The sequence below is a fragment of the Glossina fuscipes genome, unplaced genomic scaffold (genome assembly GCF_014805625.2).
Source record: "Glossina fuscipes isolate IAEA_lab_2018 unplaced genomic scaffold, Yale_Gfus_2 61, whole genome shotgun sequence".
NCBI classification, from domain to species: domain Eukaryota; kingdom Metazoa; phylum Arthropoda; class Insecta; order Diptera; family Glossinidae; genus Glossina; species Glossina fuscipes.
Window position 1 is genome coordinate 4,866,442 of NW_023998433.1, and position 18,550 is coordinate 4,884,991.

Below are 18,550 nucleotides of genomic sequence, written 5' to 3' on the forward strand. Positions count from 1 at the left end.
GGCAACTCCTTTTATTTTCTTAACGTTTATAATGAAATATGCTTGTATATTGCATTGTAGTCTACTAAAATTGTATGAATAAAAAAAGTCACTAATTACTTGTGTATAAATTTATGCACATTATTATACCCATCACCGAAGCATGAGGAGCATATCCGTTTTTATTATATTTAATTCGTACTTTCTTTGCTTATGTTGGATAATATGAAAGGCTTGTTCTGTTTCTGGTTTGTCTGCTAATCACGAAGCAGCTGTTTAAACATCTGCTTAGCAATTCGAATAATGTTCTACGTGAAATATAGGGATATGTTGAAATAAATCGTTTAAAAATGTAAAAATTCTATAATTACTGAAAGATAATTAAAAATCAGGAATTGCAATGTATATAAAAATGTATATAAAACTAAAAAACATTATGGTGTCTTTCAAAAGGCTCGACATCAATTTAAAACCATTACAAGGAATTTTTTATGAGGCTTTGCATTCATAACGTTAGAGCCTATGAGCATAAGTATATGCTTACGGTGATTTGCTGGGTAAACGAAGAAAAGTGGGCTCGTCTAACTTTACTAGTATATCGAACAAAAAAACATCTAAAACAGAGAGTGTGAATATGTGTGCTCCAATAAGTGAATATATAAACAAAAACTGCTGCTAACATTAGAAAGGTAAGTTTTTTTATAGTACAGCAAATTTTTACCATGATAGCTTTCGATATTTGAATAAGTTTATTTATTTTCTAAATAATCTCAATTCCCACATGTGTGTGTTTTTGCAAACTAAAACATTCCTCTTGTCTTATATGCAGATTAGTGAAAGTCACCTTCGTTAAAGTGATTACATGTTTCTAGAAAAATTTTGTGTTATTTTCTTATTAAAAAAAGCTTTTGCGTGTAATAACTATGCAAATTCAAAAAAAATTTATCATAGCTTTGCATAATGACTGGTGAAATTTTTTAAATGAAAAATCACAAAAGTAGTCCGTAATAATTGTAAAAAAACATTTTCAAAGTGAGTCATTAGTCTAGAGATGTGAAAAATGACATGGAAATCTTAAAGATAAGTTTCACTATTATTTGTATACCAATATTTATAGTAATTTAGAAAGAGAAAATTGGGTACATAGTTCAAGATTTATTTTCTACAAATTTTGTCTTTGTTTGGTGTGATTTTATGCCTTTACTTTTTTATACATGTTTAAATCACTGTTTTCTTTTTCTTCTTTTTGTCTTTTGTTGTTTTTTTTTTTTTTTCTTTTGTTTTTTGTTTATTCGTGTCTTTTCGGAACACTTATATAGCCAATCAGCATCAAGCTTTAGAAGGCTCGTTCATGTTGTTTATGCGTATATCAACTATATTAAGAACAAGATTGCTACATACAAATAGGGCATTAACATGCTTGCCTTGAAAGAAGGTTAAGGCTATTAAATGTTTCCCATTCTATAAATAGAAAATAGAGAATATTGCACTTAATTTCTTAAATGTTAAAATCGCATGCAATCACAATGATTTTCGTACGCTTTTGTATAAAAAGGAAGGACAAAGCAGTACTACTTGCTAAAGAAAAATATCACCTTTTATATTTACTACTGCAAATAACTTTTTATGCAGTAGATCACTTGTGGTACAGGCTATATTAAGTTTGTACGGCCATGTAACACGTAGAGAGCTTAATATAAAAAGGAATCGATCTAAGTCTGTCTGTCCGTTTGATGTCTGTTCATGTGAATTAGAATCCAAGCTAGAGGTCGAAATTTTTGAAATATTTTGATGAAATTTCGCTACACTGACGTACTTTGACCGCTATTGAAAATGGTTGAACCGCTCTTCGACCACTCCCCATATAACGCCCTATATTGAAAAGTTATTAAAGAGGTAAAATTCGCAAATTCAAAATTTATCGACGAAACTCGCTTTGCACTAATATTTGGACATAATAGATTGCCATGAAAAATTTGGTTCAGCTGGAGTAATTTTTTAGCCCGCTCTTATATAACCATTCCTCCGAAAAGAGAATCTTTATACAGTAAAACAATGTAAATTTTTAATATTTAATAGAGAAAATTAGTTCATAATAATTGAATTGGACCACGTTGATCTATTTTTTGGATTTCATCGCATATAAGGATCTCTCTAATATGCGGGCTTTCATGAAAAATATGCCTTTGCATGAAAATAATATGTAACGTTTGTATTATCACCAGAACAAGTGAATAACTTTATTTGGCGAAGTTGTACGGAGTGTCTAACAGTCGGCCTTACTCGACTAAAATGGTCTTGCTTGTTTTGTTAAGTTGATATTTCTATACATTTCCTTTTTAATATATAAATTTTGAAAAAAATCAAAATCAAATTCGGCAATCGCTGTAATTTAATCATTGAACATTACCATTTGCCTGACATTTTTTAAAATTAAGCTGATTCTGCATAGTTTCAAAGTATGATAACATACTGGTTACTTTTATGCTAAATAGAGTACTTCGTAACCGTTGGCTTTTCAGATGCTTTTCAAAATGAATAAAGAATTCATTATTTTTGTGTAAAAGTAAAGTTGAACACTATGTAACACTTTTGCTCAAAGATTCACTCTCTGTGGTTATGAAATGGTTCGTAAATGTCTTTGCTCTATAGTTCTCGTTCGTTTTAAATCAAGTTGGATAACATTATCATACGTTCAGTTAAATTTTCCGAATAGTTAATTGAAATAGAAAATAATAGCAAATTAATTATTGGGCAACTTTCACTACTTTCGGTTAATATACACTAATTGTTTTAGCATTTGATGAGATAAGCACGTTAACTTTACAATAAATCCTGACCCAGAAAAATATTACTAGGGAACAATTTTATCATATTGAAAATATTTGCACGCAATGCTTTTTTTTACGCTTGTTTTCTTATTATTAAAAGTAAAATCATTTTATTTTGCAATTTTACACGTTGCCATAAATTTCGCAGCACTGTGTGCTGCTATACCGTTGTACTCACTTAGCGATCTTGTTTACCCTTTTTATTATTTTACCTTATTATTATAATTGGTTTTTTATATACTTTTTATTAACTTATTACTTTTTTTCAAGTTCATTGCTTAATAAGATCATACGAATTTGATTTTTGGTAGCTCTCAGCATGGTTTTTAAAATAAGCATAGTTTAAACCCCACACCCCTTTTTGGCATAGGGTACATTAAGCATGTGCAAATATAGGTAACAACACGTAGAACGTGAAACAGACCTAGCTTTTATTATACCGCTCGAGTCAGAATTATTGGCGTACTGATATATTACGATTTAAATATGGATGATATTAAAAAATGATTAAATCGTACCGTTTCTGTGGCCATTCACTATACAGCGTATCATTTGAATTAAGTGGCTGTATAAAAAAATTAGTGTAATTTTCCATATTGCTTAATAAAAATCGGTAGAAAATAATGTTTAACCATATAAAATAAATATAGAATGTTTGGATCGGGTGGAAGCATTTTTTGAATGCTTTATCATGCAAACGTTCCTATGAAAGAAAAACTTTGTATAGCAACAAGGTACAATCTTTATTATATTTTATGGTGAAAATTGGTCTATACCGTGTAACATGCGATTTATATTGTAGCAATTGTTACAAATACAATCTCGTTTGAAATGAGTTTGTTAATCTCATTGGTCAAAAGAAAAAAATAATTGAGATTGAATAGATTTTGGGGAAAACTGCAATTGACTTCATTCGGCAACAGTAAGAGATGGAAGGAAACGAAAAAGATAAGATGGTGGACTTTAAAGACTTTAAAGACCAAGGGTAGAGTAGGGTATAGTGGCTTAGTGCTTACGATATCAAATAGAAATTGTATTAATATATGTAGGATTAGATTTGATATCTTGATTAGAGTTCTACATTTTCAAAATAATGAAAAGTTTATTAGCGTCCTCAATACACTTTTATTGTAGGTATTTATTTAAGTCGATAACTGCGTGGGCTTAATTAGGCTGGAATTGATCTTCGTTTAAAGCGCTAAATTCATATAATTTCGAAATTTTTTCATTAAAAGTGGTCGACTTTTAAAGCTGATTCATGCTGTACCTTATAACAGAAGGATTGGATGGCATTCGTCAGTAGGTATACGTTCTTAATAATTATTAAATTTAACCGGAAGTTGCATAGTTTATTTGATGTCGATATAAGTAAGACGGGGCACTTTTTGCTCATATATTCTATTATGCTTTATTCTCAAAATTTAAATGTACGTACATCCGTTTATAAATAAGAAATTAAATAAATAAATAAATAAATAAATAAATAAAACATACGATCTTTGTAATTTGTTATTTGTACTTCCTGGCAAACGTTACGAAATTATCTGACGAAGCATGTTTCTTCACTAATCATTAATTGATTTCTTTAGTTTTTTATTTGCTATGGTGCGGTTTGTAAGCGTTTTTTAGCAATTAATTTCGAAAGAAAAAAAAAGAACTTGATTTTACAATAGTTTAAAAATATCACAAAAGTAAAAATCGAATCGAACATATTATTTTATTCTATACATAAAAGTGTAATATATTTTCATTTAATATCTACTGTAAATTTGTTAGAATATGGGTGAGTGAATGGGTAAGGTGAATGGGTAAGCCCCTTGAGAGTGTGCGATCATCTAAGTAGATAAGCGGTTTGCAGTAAAAAACATTTTAATTAAAGAAAATTCTCTTTAGAATTGAGTTTTCGATCTTTCATGAATCAAGAGGGTTACGCTATGTTTACAAACTGTAAATGAGTCGGGGCTCGAGGATGAGTACTGTATTGTTTGCTTATATTTTCATTATCAAATATTTTTTCATTATTCTTTATTCAAAAATTACGCTATATTCGCTCTAGAACGATTGTTGAGTATCCGTTATCTCAAAGTTGTAAATCATTTGGAAGTTATTGTTGTTATACAATTTTTATGCAGCGCTAGTCAACTTGTTTTATTGTCAAATTTCAGATAACTATACTTTATAGCTTCGAATTAATTAAAGAAAAACTTGCACTTTCTTCTAGTTTTTCATTAGGCGTTATCGGTAGCGTGCCTGTGGGCGGCTTCAGCGAATATTTAATGTTTCCTTCATATGTGCAAAGAGATTTTAGTTTTTACCTACATTTTAAATCTCGCCAATATAAAAACGATGGACGCTTTGTACCCCTTTTTGCACACTTTGCGCGATGTATTCGTTACTTATTTATTGAAGAATTGTAACGACTGTTCCTGCACTTACGTAGATTGTGAAATTTTCGTTTATTATTGCTATGTATTACAGAGGGTATAAGGAAGTTGGCATACTTTCCGCTCCTGCAATTTCAAGAAATTCATTCATATTATTATTACGAAACGTTCAGTGACGTTCTTAGAATAGTGGGAAGGAAGCAAAAATGAAAAAGAAAATGAAAAAATGCATGTTAAAATCGAATTTTTAGGTGATTAAAATTATTAAAAATCACTACCTTTAAGGCTTACGGAAGCGTAATATATATAATTTTATTTGACAACTACAGGTGTTCAAGATTTTACTTAAACCAATGCTAAAAGCCTTACTTGTTTTTTCGCCTAGTAACGCTCAATTGATAAAGAGAAGTAAAAAACCAAGAACATGAATTTTCGCTATCACCCGTAATAAATGTGTTAATAGCAAAGACAATAAATGTGGATAGATTTATATTATGTATTGTATTATTATATTCTTACATTACTACATTACGTATTGTTATACATAATGCATCGATTAGGCAAATAGTGTTCGTTTAAAAAAATATTTTGATAAATTAAAACTTATTGTTATTATTATTATTATAATTTTAGACTAATGAAATAAATTCTTAGATTAAAAAAAAAAAGACATTGAGCACTAGCAACACAGGCTATCGGCTCTAATATAAATAAATGTACATTAGATAATGAGCTTAGTAGTATTAATAAAGTAATATATAGAATTGATATTCGGTTCTTGGATTGGGGAGGAAGACTTCTTCAAGATCCATTGGTGGGTTGCAATTGTAAGACCGAGGCAAATTCTCGAAAATGTTTGGATCTTGGTTTTCTCAACATTTGTTGGATATAAAGGTGGAGTTAATTGAGGGTTAATGAAAGAGTAGTGGTGATGATGCTATTGTAAATTTCCTTTTGCAATTTTCTCTTTAACTTTTCTTTCAATGTATATTTGAAGATCCAACTTTTCCATGAAATCATCCATAATTAGAGCAGCAGAAGCAGCATACTTTGCCGCTCGATCAGCCTGCTCATTTCCCAATAAACCGATGCGACTTGGTACCCATAACATTTTAATTTTTCCGTCGGGTGTAGTAATTATATTCCTTAAAATATTTCGATAAATTAAAACTTAAAAAAGGTTAATTATAATATAATAATGTAATTTTAACTGATAGTATTAGTAGTAGTATTTATTTTGGTTGTGCTATGTTGTTGTGTTATGTGGCTGGAGTCCATTTTTAGATCTGACCTAGGCTAATAAGCCAAGAATATGTTTGCGTTGCAATTTTCTATCTCAATGTGCTTGGCTTGGAAGCAACAATCGATTTTGAGTATATTGACTTGAAATTTTTAACTCCTTACGAATATATTTTTTTTATATGGCCAATCGTCCAGAGGAAGCCCTCAAGAGGCGTAACGTGGTAACAGTCAGAAAGAAGTACAGAATGGGAAAGAGATAGAGAGTTGTCTGTTGTTGGCCGCAGTCTAGTGGGTGTGTGCTCAATCGGAAGGTGTTATGCCTATACCGACTCACTATCACTATAGCTACAATGAAAGTAAATGCCACAGCATTGAGATTTGAACACGCAAACACGAAGTTGGTAGTCACGATTCTTACCTATTCGGCTACTCTATATATGTATTTACTTTAGGATTTATATAAGGGAAATAACAACAAAATATATAAAATAAATAATGGTATGAGGATAATAGTAAGTAAGCAAGTAACACGGTGATAACGAAAGTTTTCTTTCAGCTAGATCAGTCGTTGCATGTTTCAGACTTTGCTACGGTTTTATTATTTATATTATTTCTTTGTCTTTTTGTTTAATATTAGTTTAAATAAGTTCTGAAAGAACGCATTTAGATACACTATATGTACTATTTAGGATCACATCATCACAACTTTCAAATGAAAATCTTATTTGCAAGTCTTCAGCTAATTTATCCAAATCGTGAAATAAATTTACTATTTCTTTCATATAAACGGTATTTAGATTATCCGCATCTAAACAAAAATCCACTTCTCATCAAAGTGCGTAGTTTTATTCACAGTAAAATCCGCCTGGGTGGCCGAGTAGGCAAGAGTCTCGACTAGCAACTCAGTGGTCGTGGGTTCGAATCTCAAGTGCGGTAGAGTTTTTAATAAAAGCCGATAGCCTTAGATGCTAGTGCTTTTAAGAGTTTAGTCTTAGAATTTATTTCTCTGGCGAAATTAATAATAATAATAATAATAATATTCACAGTAACATTCTGTTGCGTAATTAATATTCTGTAAATAACATTAGCATAAGGGAGGCGATAAGGACTGAAATAAACAAAGGTAGAAAATGCGTTTCATCACTTATGTATATAGATTCGCATTGAAAATATCAAAGTTTTATATTTATCTGATGCTTCAACGTGGATTTTTGTCTAAAATACATACTGTGGATTTGTAAAGGCGTTTTCCTAATTTTTTCATTTCTCTTTAAATTCTCGTATCAAAAAGTTATATAATTTTATGCAATACGTTTGGATATCTCTGCAAATAACTCCACAGATTGTCTATTTTATTTGAGGTCGTCAAGGACGAAATTTGTAAAAAGAAGGCAAAGTTTGCTGATAACTGACCAAAACAAGAAATAATTTAAATTCATGAAAGTACCTGCCCATATTGTCTGCACATTTCTGCCATTTAAACGGGAGCTGGTTCAGGTCGACGAGAACATACGAATTCTTGGAAATTTGAAAAAAAGGCAAAGTTTGATAATTGACAAAACAAGAAATTATTTTATTCATGAAAGTATGCGCCCATATTGTCTCTACCCGTCCGCCCTTTAAGCGGGAGGTTGTTCAGACCGACGAGAACATATGAATTCCTGTAAGATTAATTGTACTGCATTTGCGAAATTGAAATTTTTTTCTGGCAAGAAGTTCTCCAAATTACGAAGTACCCAGTGGGAAGTAGACCAGGTGAGTAAAGGGGATGATGAAGAAGTACCGCTCGTTTACGCAGTGTGATCCGCGGCGTTGGCTTGCAATAAGACAGAAGTCGACTTGTTGACTTATCTGAGCTCTCTTTTTTTAAGTCACTACATTGTCTAGTCGGTTACCATATATTTTTGCTGTGATCGATGAGCTCACTCACCATCAGCTTCTTCTGATGAATGCTAGGCTCTGGAGTATATTTTGGTGATTGATCCTTGTTTAACCATTGCACTGAAAGTTTGCCATTGTCATATTGAGTCCATTTCTCATCACAATTGGTCGTTCGATTCAAAAATGGATCAAATTTGTGACAAGCAATATTAAACAAGCTTACAAACGCTCTCGTATCTGTTTTTCGTTCAGTTTATGGGGAATACACTATCTAATTTTTTCCTCTTTTCGATTTGAGCTAAATGAGTTAATATTGTTTGTTCGCTTAGACCAAACTATAAAGATTATTCCTAAGTACTTTCAGATGGGGCAGACTCAACACCGTTATTGACCTTTGATTCTGAGCGACCGCATGGATTATTTGTGAGGTCAAAGTTACCAATGCGAAATTTGGCAAGCGATGTTGCAGTTCCGTAAGAAATCATACGTCATGACAGTATGAATTTCCGAGCAGTCCATTATCAAAACATAGTTTTTTTAATTTTATTATTAATATTTTTAGAGTTTGGAATAATTTACTTCTACGGCCATCATGTGTAATTTTTTAACAAAAAAAAAAAAAAAAGAGCAAAATATTAAGTCATTGCTAAATAACACCAGAGTTCCCAAAATTGTAAATTAAAAGTTCCATCTTTGCCAACATGACATGTATATAATAGGTGTTTGCACGTATTTTGATCAGTGACATCTATACATGAAATGATAAAATAATCCGAAGTATCAATTTGCACAGCGATTAAATTCGATGATTTTGACCTTTCTCTACATAAAATAAGAGTTTCCTATTTAGTATCATTGAGTTATTCAGCGTATACAGGCACTAATCAAGGAACGCTCGAAATTGGATTTTCGAAATTCATTAGTTTTGTTGTTTCATTTGAAAAAATCTACTGCAGAATTCCACTTTTAGAAACCTATGGTGAAGCTGTTCCATTATATCGTCGGTTTTGGCTTCAACGGTTTGAAAGCGGTGATAATGATATCAATAATAAAGAACGGCCGGGAGGAATACAAAGGTTCGAAGACAACGATTTGTTGGACGAAAACCCTATTTAAACTCTCAAACAAGTTTCGAACAGCTCAGCAGTCGATGAATTAACTGTTTCTAGACGTTTATGTGCGATGGGAAGGATTCCAATGGAGGGAAAATGATTATTATACGAATTGAGTGAAAATGCCATTTCGAACCGTTTCGACTTCGTGATTTTATCGCCTTCCAGGCAAAAAAAGGAAAGTTCTCTGTGCGGTATTGTGACTGGCGACGAAAAGTCGCTTTACTACGGTAATCCCAAGCGCAAAAAGTCAAGAGTTAGTTCAGCAGAGCCATCGATAGTGACACCAAAACGGAATATTCATAGCGATAAAGAGTTGCTGTGCTTATGGTGGGATTAACAAGGTGTGGTGTATTACGAGCTATTAAAACCGAATGAGACTGTTACTATAGATGCCTACGGACAACAATTGAACAAATTGAATGGTATATTGTTGTAAAAAAGGCCAGTAGTAGTAACTAATCGACGTAAAGTCATTCTCCTTCATGACAACCTCACTATTGTAGCTCAAATGCCGCGCCCAGCGTACACACCAGACATAGCATCTTGTGATTACCAGTTGTTCGGATCGATTCAGCACGGCTTGGGTGACACGCGGTTTCGAAATGTTTAAGAAGCGCGAAGATGGATCGACAATTGGATCGCCACCAAACGTCCTTCTTTCGACACGGTATCGGCATGTTGCTGGGAAGATGAGAAAAAGTTGTCGAAAATGATGAAAAATATTTTGATTACTATATATTATGCCAATTTTTCACAATAAATGCCTTTTTGACGTGAAAAAGTGATCAAAATACGAGCAAGCACCTATATATATACATCACATATTATTTTTCTTCAACTTATTCATTTTAGTCGCGCTATTTTTTTTATTCCTGTTATTGTGTCTTATTTGAAGTTCAACAGTTTATCTAATAAAAAACCAAATTTTTATAAAAATTTTATCCATACGAATTGACTATCAGAACAAGTCGAACAAATTGGAAAAATATTTTTTTTTTATTTAATTCATTCAGCTAACACCATTAACATCCGTGATTATGAATCACTTGAATAATTAATTAAATAATTAGCAAAATTTTAATTTCCTCTTTAAAAAAAATTGAAAACTTTAACATTATTTAAACTGTTTTAAATTGTTAAATTTAACACTTCTTCCACGCTAAAATGATGAATAAATACAATCCAATTTAGCGACCAATTTCAAACATTTTTTTGATAAAATTTTTGCCAAAAAGTTTCAAGTTTTTAAATTTTCGTTTAAATTCATAAAAAGCAATAATAATGAGAAAAAATTGTGGCAACAATTAAAGACATTATAGCAGGGCGCGGCCTATCATTAAATACTTTTCTCTCAAAATAAGATATCATATAGAAATTGGCCGATCTGAACCGTATTCAATAACGTTCGTGCTTAATCCAAATTAACTTAGTCTATCAAATTTCATCGAAGTAGCTCAAAAATTGCTATATATGCCTACATGTTGAACATAAGAAAATGAGACGGGCGTCCAGACAGACGAGTGGAGAACCTTAGATAAATGCAAAAGGTGATTCTGAATCGATCGGTGGGCCTTTTTCTATCCTTTTTGGGTGTTAATTTTATATAACTTTAATATACCTTTCTACTACAAGTGACGTACAGTGTAATTATTATATACATATAATCGAGAAACCTTTTCTAAGGCTAACTTCCGTAATATTTAAGTTCTTTTGCCACTTCGATCGGCTTGCTTGTCGCACAAGAGGCACTTAAATTGTCGTCTCATTTAGATAAAAAAGTGCATTTTCTTAGTTCACTTATTATTATGACAGTTTAACCGAAGAAATTTTTAGGTTCAAAGAAAAGTTGAATTTATTTCATTGTGGGTTAATATCTATCTGTTCATCCGTGAGGCCGAGTATCTCATGGCAAAATTGTCATTTTTGAAGTGGTTGGGAGTGTGATGAAAATGGCGCCCTTCCTTTAAACCGGATCAATGAAATTGATTGAAATTTCACGTATCGAAAGTAGATTGCGTTTCTGAATTTTTTGATAAAGACATCGGAACCGACGCCGCAGTTGAACCTTAAGTTTCCAATGCATCAGTAAAAACAACAGGCACAAGATCATGCACAGCGCTATTCCTCAGAAAAATTTCATTCGATTTGTCAATTCTTAGGATTCTTAAGATTGATACCTTGATAATGAATTATTTTAGCATTGCATACATTTTTTCACTGAGATAAACATACAGACACAATTTCAGTAGTTGAATCGATTAAACAAAATTTAAAAGTGCGAAATAAATTTTATTGGAAAAATTTTGCAACCAACCTTTTCACAGCTTACGCAACAACAATTGCAAGAGCGCTCACAGCGATCGGCAGCAAATGCGAAACAGAAGAAGAATTCTCGTCAGATCGCGTAGCTGACCGTTCGTACATTAGTCATTTTCTATGTTTCCTAGCGAATCAATGTACGAAGTGAGTTATCTATATATTTACATTGTCTTTGCGTAAAGATTCTAATAATTTCACTCGATTTCTGCCTAGCAATGATGAGTGTATAATAGAGTAAAGCTCAATTGATAAAAATAAGAAAAAAAAAAGAAGCATAAATTGTTTAAAAGCGATTACATTAGAAACAAAGACAGCATTCACAATATTGCCATTAAAATTTTTATCGCGACTGAAATGGCAGTTGTTTTCATAACTGTTTTAGTCGGGAATGGGTTGTATCAATAGGTTAAAAATTAATGTTCTCATTTTTGTTTGCTTGTTTGTTTGATTTCATTTCTATAAACAGACACCGTCGTACATACACTTGGACAAGTTATCAGTTGGATGAGAAGTAAACGGAGTACAGCAGCCGGTTTTATTTTCTATTTTCTATATTTATTAATATGTTTAGTACAGAAAGCAAGCATTCAGGTTATGCGTTACACTTTAACAGATTGTGCATGACACTTAAATAAGGCTGACACGTTTTGCTACGGATAATAAATTCGTTTCTTTTTTATGTTTATATATTTCAATAAGCATTTCATTGGAAATAGTAAGAAAACTTGTTTCGCGTTTAATATTTGTTTCAATTTGTATTCCTAATCGAAGGAAAAGAGTGCTAAGTGTATGTATATAGCAAAACATAGAAAAGAGAGTTAAAAAAAAAAAATATATTAATTTGAATTTTTATTTTAAAGAGTGTGTATGAGGGCATGCTAAAAAAGTCCTTGATCTGACAATGAAAGACTTTCTTTCTTCATTGGATGTACTATTTTTAAAAAAAGTCTTTTTGAAGGCTAGTGCACTTTAACACACGTCTCTTTCTTGGCTCTTTCTAAAGTATGTATTAAGAATTTTTGTACTTCAGGGCCTATAGTGTTATCTATGACGGCTATGAAATATTTATCGAACAGAAAATACTGACCAGTCGTAAGCGTTTATGTATATACCAGGAAAGCTAAAGGGCGCAAAATATGACGATTAGAACGAACATATCAACAGTCCGTACTGTATATCTCTTGGGCGCTGCCTGTTTTTTTTTTTTTTTTTTTTTTTTGATCAAAAACATACTCTTTTTTTGTAAATCTATTTCATTGTCATTTTTATTGGTGTAAATGATACGTTAAATATTCGAATTGAAAAATATTATTTTGCAGAAAATATTTCAATAATCGTTTTAAGGATAGTTTAAAATTGAATCGTGCTTTTTTCGAGATTAGGTTTTTCAGTTTACGAAACTAACGGCAGTCTTGAAATGCTAACTGCATATTCGATTCAGAATTAGATTTTCTAGTGAGCATTGTTTGGGGGAAACATCTTTTCAAAGAAATCGTACGATACTTATTATGTTTTGACTCATATTTTCAAAAAATGTTTGCAATCTTGTTTTAGGTGCGAATTTGTGGCGTGTAAAGTTACGATAACAGAACTCTTGAAAACAGAAAAAAAAAAAGTTTTTTGAATGTGGTTACGCTTTATTTCGTTTTTAAAAATTAAAAAAAAAAATTTTATTGTTTGCTCCAAGACTAAATTGTGCATTCATATGTAAAAGTTCGCATCTTAAAAAATCTTTTCACTCTTTTTATCCTATTTATCCCAAATCTCCTTTATCTTTAGTGCACACACAAGGTAATATCATTGCTTAAAGAAATGAAGAATGATCATTCATCATCATCAATGCTCTACGAACGGAAACTTTATTCATTAATAAAAAAATATGCCCAAAACTCATGCAAATAACAATAAAATCCAGTTTTCTTCCTAATGATCCTGCCACAGATCATGCTTTAGTAATGGATTTTTTGCTCGAAAAGTATCGTTTCCAAATTTTAGACAACGCATGCGATAGCTCGATCTACAAATAATTATTTTGGGTCAGGATTGTTATATTTTTACCAATCGCTTTATCACACGTTTCTGACACGTATACGTGCATTCATTTCTCATCCGCAAAAAAAGTCTTTTTTGTCAAAATTTTAAAATCAAATTTTACATCGTTTGTCATCCAGCCCTCGTATATAATACGCAAATATGTGAAATTATTTTTTCTTTAATATTATTCGTATGCAAACCTTTTTTGGGTTTATTGCTCTCTTTTCATGAGCATGTGCGTGTGTGCGTGTTAAATTGAATTTCATTTGAACCATGTGCGCTATATGAATGTGTGTGTTATATGAAATTACGCATACAAATGATAATAAAATATTTAATGCAATACGGTTGCTGTTGCACAAATGTGTGATAAGCGTACATTTCGCGAATAACCTTTATTAAATAGAAAGCTCATGACAATTGTTTGGATGAATAACGAAGGCAACTTTATTCATTTATAAATTGAGGAATTGTTGTTATGTATGCTGTTTTTGCTGTTGTGCTCGCTATGTGGGTTTAGTATGCTTTCGCCAGTTTTTGTGCATTCTTTGTTGGCGTTGAGAGACAGTTCTTCATAAATCCTAAAATAAGATTAAAAATTCCAGATTTATCTGAATCCTCAAGTTTCTGATAATGAATACCAAAAGCCTTTTTAAAGGAAAACTTAACATTTATTCTCTAAGGCATTAAGTTCTTTCTGTTTGTTTAAAACATAACTAGGAAAAAATAAATAGTTGCCCGAAGATAAAGTTGGTCTTCGCCAGTTTCATCGAATTCATCATTAATGCTTTTGCAAACGCGTTAACGTTAGCATTAGTAGCTAATACTAATGCCAATATGTGATGCAATGTTTTGCTAATCGCTATTCGATAATCGTTCTAGGCTGTTTAATAATCAAACCTCAAGCGTCTCACTTTTTCCATTAACAACAACTCTCATGTGTTATTTATAAGTAGACAATGTGAAAAATTCAATGATTGAACAGTAATTCATACAACCTTAGTGACTACGCACTGTTGTATATAGTATAAACTGCTTAATAACATTTTCTATTCAATAAAATTTACTTATTACTATAGCCGTCTATCACTCAAATTGGATTCTGTTTGAACCAACTGTTCTTTAGATTCTAAAATATAATTCACATGAATCATAATTCAATTTAGTTTTGACGGAGGCACGTTTCAGACAATTGTATTGTATTTCTGATCGACATCCACATTATTCTCCCTCCTCTTCAGTTTTCCCTTATCATAAATTGTCAAACTCAAATTAAATTTTAAACTTAAGCGGACAATGAAAGCACTGATTAGAAAATCTATTAAATTTTTTATATTTATTGAACTAAACCAAGATCGATCCAGTTTAGTGAGTCATTTGTATACATTTTTGTTGTCGTACAACTTTATAAATAATTCAAAAAAAAGGGACACGTTTCATAAAAATAATTAAGAAATGTTCATTAACAAATAACTATATATATAAACGAATGCGAATGCATTCACCTCACAACGAATCTTGAATACCCATCTATTAAGGTAAAGGTATGAAAATTGCTTAGCTCTTTGTAAATTATCTTTTAATTCTCCGCTCCTGTGTATGTAATTATGTCAAGTAGTTAATCGTGCTATGCTCGTCTTCGCTAGTTAGATTGAAAATTTTCTTTCCACCTTAGAATTACTTTCGCGAAGTACTTACTTTATGTCCATGTTTAAGGGCAGTGGGCGTGAAAATATTTTGTAGTTATTGTTTAATATTATCAATATAATGGTAAATATTTACGAACAATGGATTTTTCTGTTCATCTTTGCAATTATAGAGTCATCTAATGGAAACAGCTCCCCATATAAAAACGACATGACAGAAGGTAAAAATGCGCCACCAAGTTCTAGTGCCGAAGTGCCTTTTCAACATCGGCTTGATCGTAAGGTTTCTATGCTGCCTCACCGCTTGGTGGGTGTTATCGATGAGGGCACTAGTACCGTCGGTTTCTCAATTTTTACTACGCCCCATTTTGAGGAAATTGCCACCCACCGAATGGAAATGCCTTTGATTGCACCTAAACCGGGTTGGTTCGAGCAAGACGCAGTCGTTATCATTAATAATGTCTATCGCTGTGTCGAAGTCGCTATAACTAAGTTACCTGAAAGTTTCCAGAAAGAGGATCTGGTTGCAATAGGTATTACAAATCAACGTGAAACAACAGTGGTCTGGGATTCGGTTAGTGGCAAGCCGTTGTACAATGCCATCGTCTGGAATGATATACGCACAAATCATACAGTCGACCAAGTATTAGCACGTGTTCCCGATCAAAATAAAAATTATTTTAAACATATGTGCGGTTTGCCTATATCACCCTACTTTTCGGCCTTAAAAATACGTTGGCTTAAAGACAATGTTCCCGCCGTAAAAAAAGCTTGTCGAGAGAAGCGCTGTAAAGTTGGCACTATTGACAGCTGGATAATTTGGAACTTAACGAAGGGTAGGTGCACAAAGTGTAGGCCTTTCAATTTATTTATGTTGTTTTTTTCGGATTTTAGGCTCGCTACATATAACTGATGTAACCAATGCCTCCAGAACAATGCTTATGAATATTGAAACTTTGCAATGGGATCCCGTTTTACTAAAAACTTATTCAGTGACTTTGAATATGCTGCCTCAAATTTGTAGTTCATCAGAAATATACGGCTCTGTTACAGATGAACGTTCTATTTTGCATGGTGTTGACATAAGCGGCATTTTGGGCAATCAACAAGCATCGCTTTTGGGTCAAATGTGTATAAAGCCTGGTCAGACAAAAAATACTTATCGATCGGGTTGTTTTCTATTATGTAATATTGGTCATCAGGCCATAATATCGCCTCGCGGTTTACTAACGACGATTGCTTATAAGTTGGGGCCAAACGCTCCTGTCACGTACGCTCTGGAAGGAGCAGTGGCAGTTGCTGGTCATGCCTTGGAATGGTTAGAAAAAAAAGTCCGCATTCTACCACAGGCTTCGGATGCTGAAAAATTTGCTGAAACAGTACCAACCACTGGAGATGTGTATTTTGTGCCCGCATTTACTGGCCTATACGCACCTTACTGGCGTAAAGATGCTCGTGGTCTTATAGTTGGCCTTACGCATCATTCCACCAAACATCACGTGATAAGAGCTGCCTTGGAATCAATTTGTTTTCAAACACGTGATATCCTGGAATGTATGTATCAAGAATCTGAATATAAGTTTAGTAAGTTATACGCAGATGGTCCACTGTCTTCCAATAATCTACTAATGCAGCTACAAGCAGATACTGCTGGCGTCACTGTATTTCGCTCTCAAATTTTGGATCCGACAGCATTTGGCGCCGCGATGTGCGCTGCCCAAGCTGAGGGTGTAGATTTGTTTAAGTTTGATATCGAAAAAAAATACTACGAAAATATCTACTATGACGTTTTTCTGCCAACAAGTAATGCCGCGGAACAGAGACAACGTTATGGTAAATGGAAAAGAGCGGTTGAGCGCAGTTTTGATTGGGCTTTTCGTCCCAAATCGAGTACTATGACAGAACAACGTTACCAATTATTGGCTTCTGTACCGGGAAGTTTATTCTGTTTCATTTCTTTTGCTATGTTCGTGCACTCTATGAAAAAGTAGCACTAAAGCAAATGCATAATATGCACAAAAAACAAGTACAAATAAATAACTCTTAAAATATTGTAAAGATATATTCCAATCTCATCGGTTTTTTACAGCCTGTCTCTCTAAAAAAAAAACGATTGATGTAACGAATCCGTTGTCAATAGACGATTTTTTTTCACAAATTGGAGTTTTGTAATGCGATCGATTCTAGTCGAGTAATCTTACGTTGATGCCCGCATAACCTTAAATTACCGTCTGTAATTGCTATGTACATAATTGCTTGCCCCATTTTTATTTCTATCTTGTTTTTTTATTATATTTATAATTTTATTAATTTGATTAATAAAAAAAAACATCTCAAAATTTATGAAAACGATTTCTAATCAAAATAACAATTGTGAAGTAAAGAATTCCAATATTATAATATCTATACTCAAAAAAAAAACGAATAATAAATAATCGATAAACGATTGAAGTCGGTTTAGGGAAACAGATTTTTATTGTTTTCGTTAGCGTAGAGGGTTATGATAAAATTCCATTTTTTGTCGCATTTCCTAACAACCACTACTGCATATATATACCATTTGTGATATTGGGTGATGAGGTTTGTGATAATAGCTGTAACGAGTCTTCTTAACCGGGGTGGAACTCAGTCAATCCGGGGTTCGTTGCAAGAATTTTTCTTTAGAACGAAATGTTTTGAACCTACGGTGGGATGGTTTAAACTTCCCTTTTATTGTATATCAAGCGGGGTACAGCGTTGTGTAGACGTTGGCTAGGAAAAGGAACCAGCGAGGTGACCCGACTTGTGGTATGACTTCCATGTGGTACGAGGTTTTTTTATATTTATTATTACTTTTTTTCCTTTTAATTATCGCGGCACACTTAGACGGCTATGACATCAAACTGCACGATTCTGTGCGATGCGCTGTTCTTTTATAGCCCGAGTCTCGCTCGCTTGTCCTATTACCAACATGTTCTCAGCGTATGCTTATGCTCTAAGGAATTATATTTGTGGCTTAATTTATGTTGGCTACGACGTGTTTGACGCGACCTGCATGATATTACTTATGACCAACTTACTGCTAAAACACTCTTACGTGCTGGCCTCTGTTTATCTTATTGTTACTTATTCATCATGCA

General features: G+C 32.6%; 1 protein-coding gene across 15 annotated transcripts; it reads left to right on the top strand.

Moving 5' to 3' along the window:
• The first annotated feature begins 207 nt into the window (after window positions 1-207).
• Window positions 208-17,723, top strand: LOC119637793 (glycerol kinase-like). 15 transcript variants are annotated; one of them, XM_038034091.1, is made up of 4 exons: window positions 12,311-12,466; window positions 15,605-16,267; window positions 16,326-17,457; window positions 17,521-17,723. In XM_038034091.1, exons 1-3 carry the CDS (start codon window positions 12,430-12,432, stop codon window positions 17,420-17,422), a joined length of 1,797 nt encoding a protein of 598 aa, XP_037890019.1. In that variant the 5' UTR covers window positions 12,311-12,429; the 3' UTR covers window positions 17,423-17,457; window positions 17,521-17,723. The 15 variants fall into 15 exon arrangements, with proteins under 15 accessions (XP_037890026.1, XP_037890033.1, XP_037890021.1 ...); XM_038034098.1 differs by lacking the exon at window positions 12,311-12,466 and adding an exon at window positions 208-668 and having other exon boundaries at window positions 16,326-17,723; XM_038034105.1 differs by lacking the exon at window positions 12,311-12,466 and adding an exon at window positions 990-1,011 and having other exon boundaries at window positions 16,326-17,723.
• Window positions 17,724-18,550: the final 827 nt, after the last annotated feature.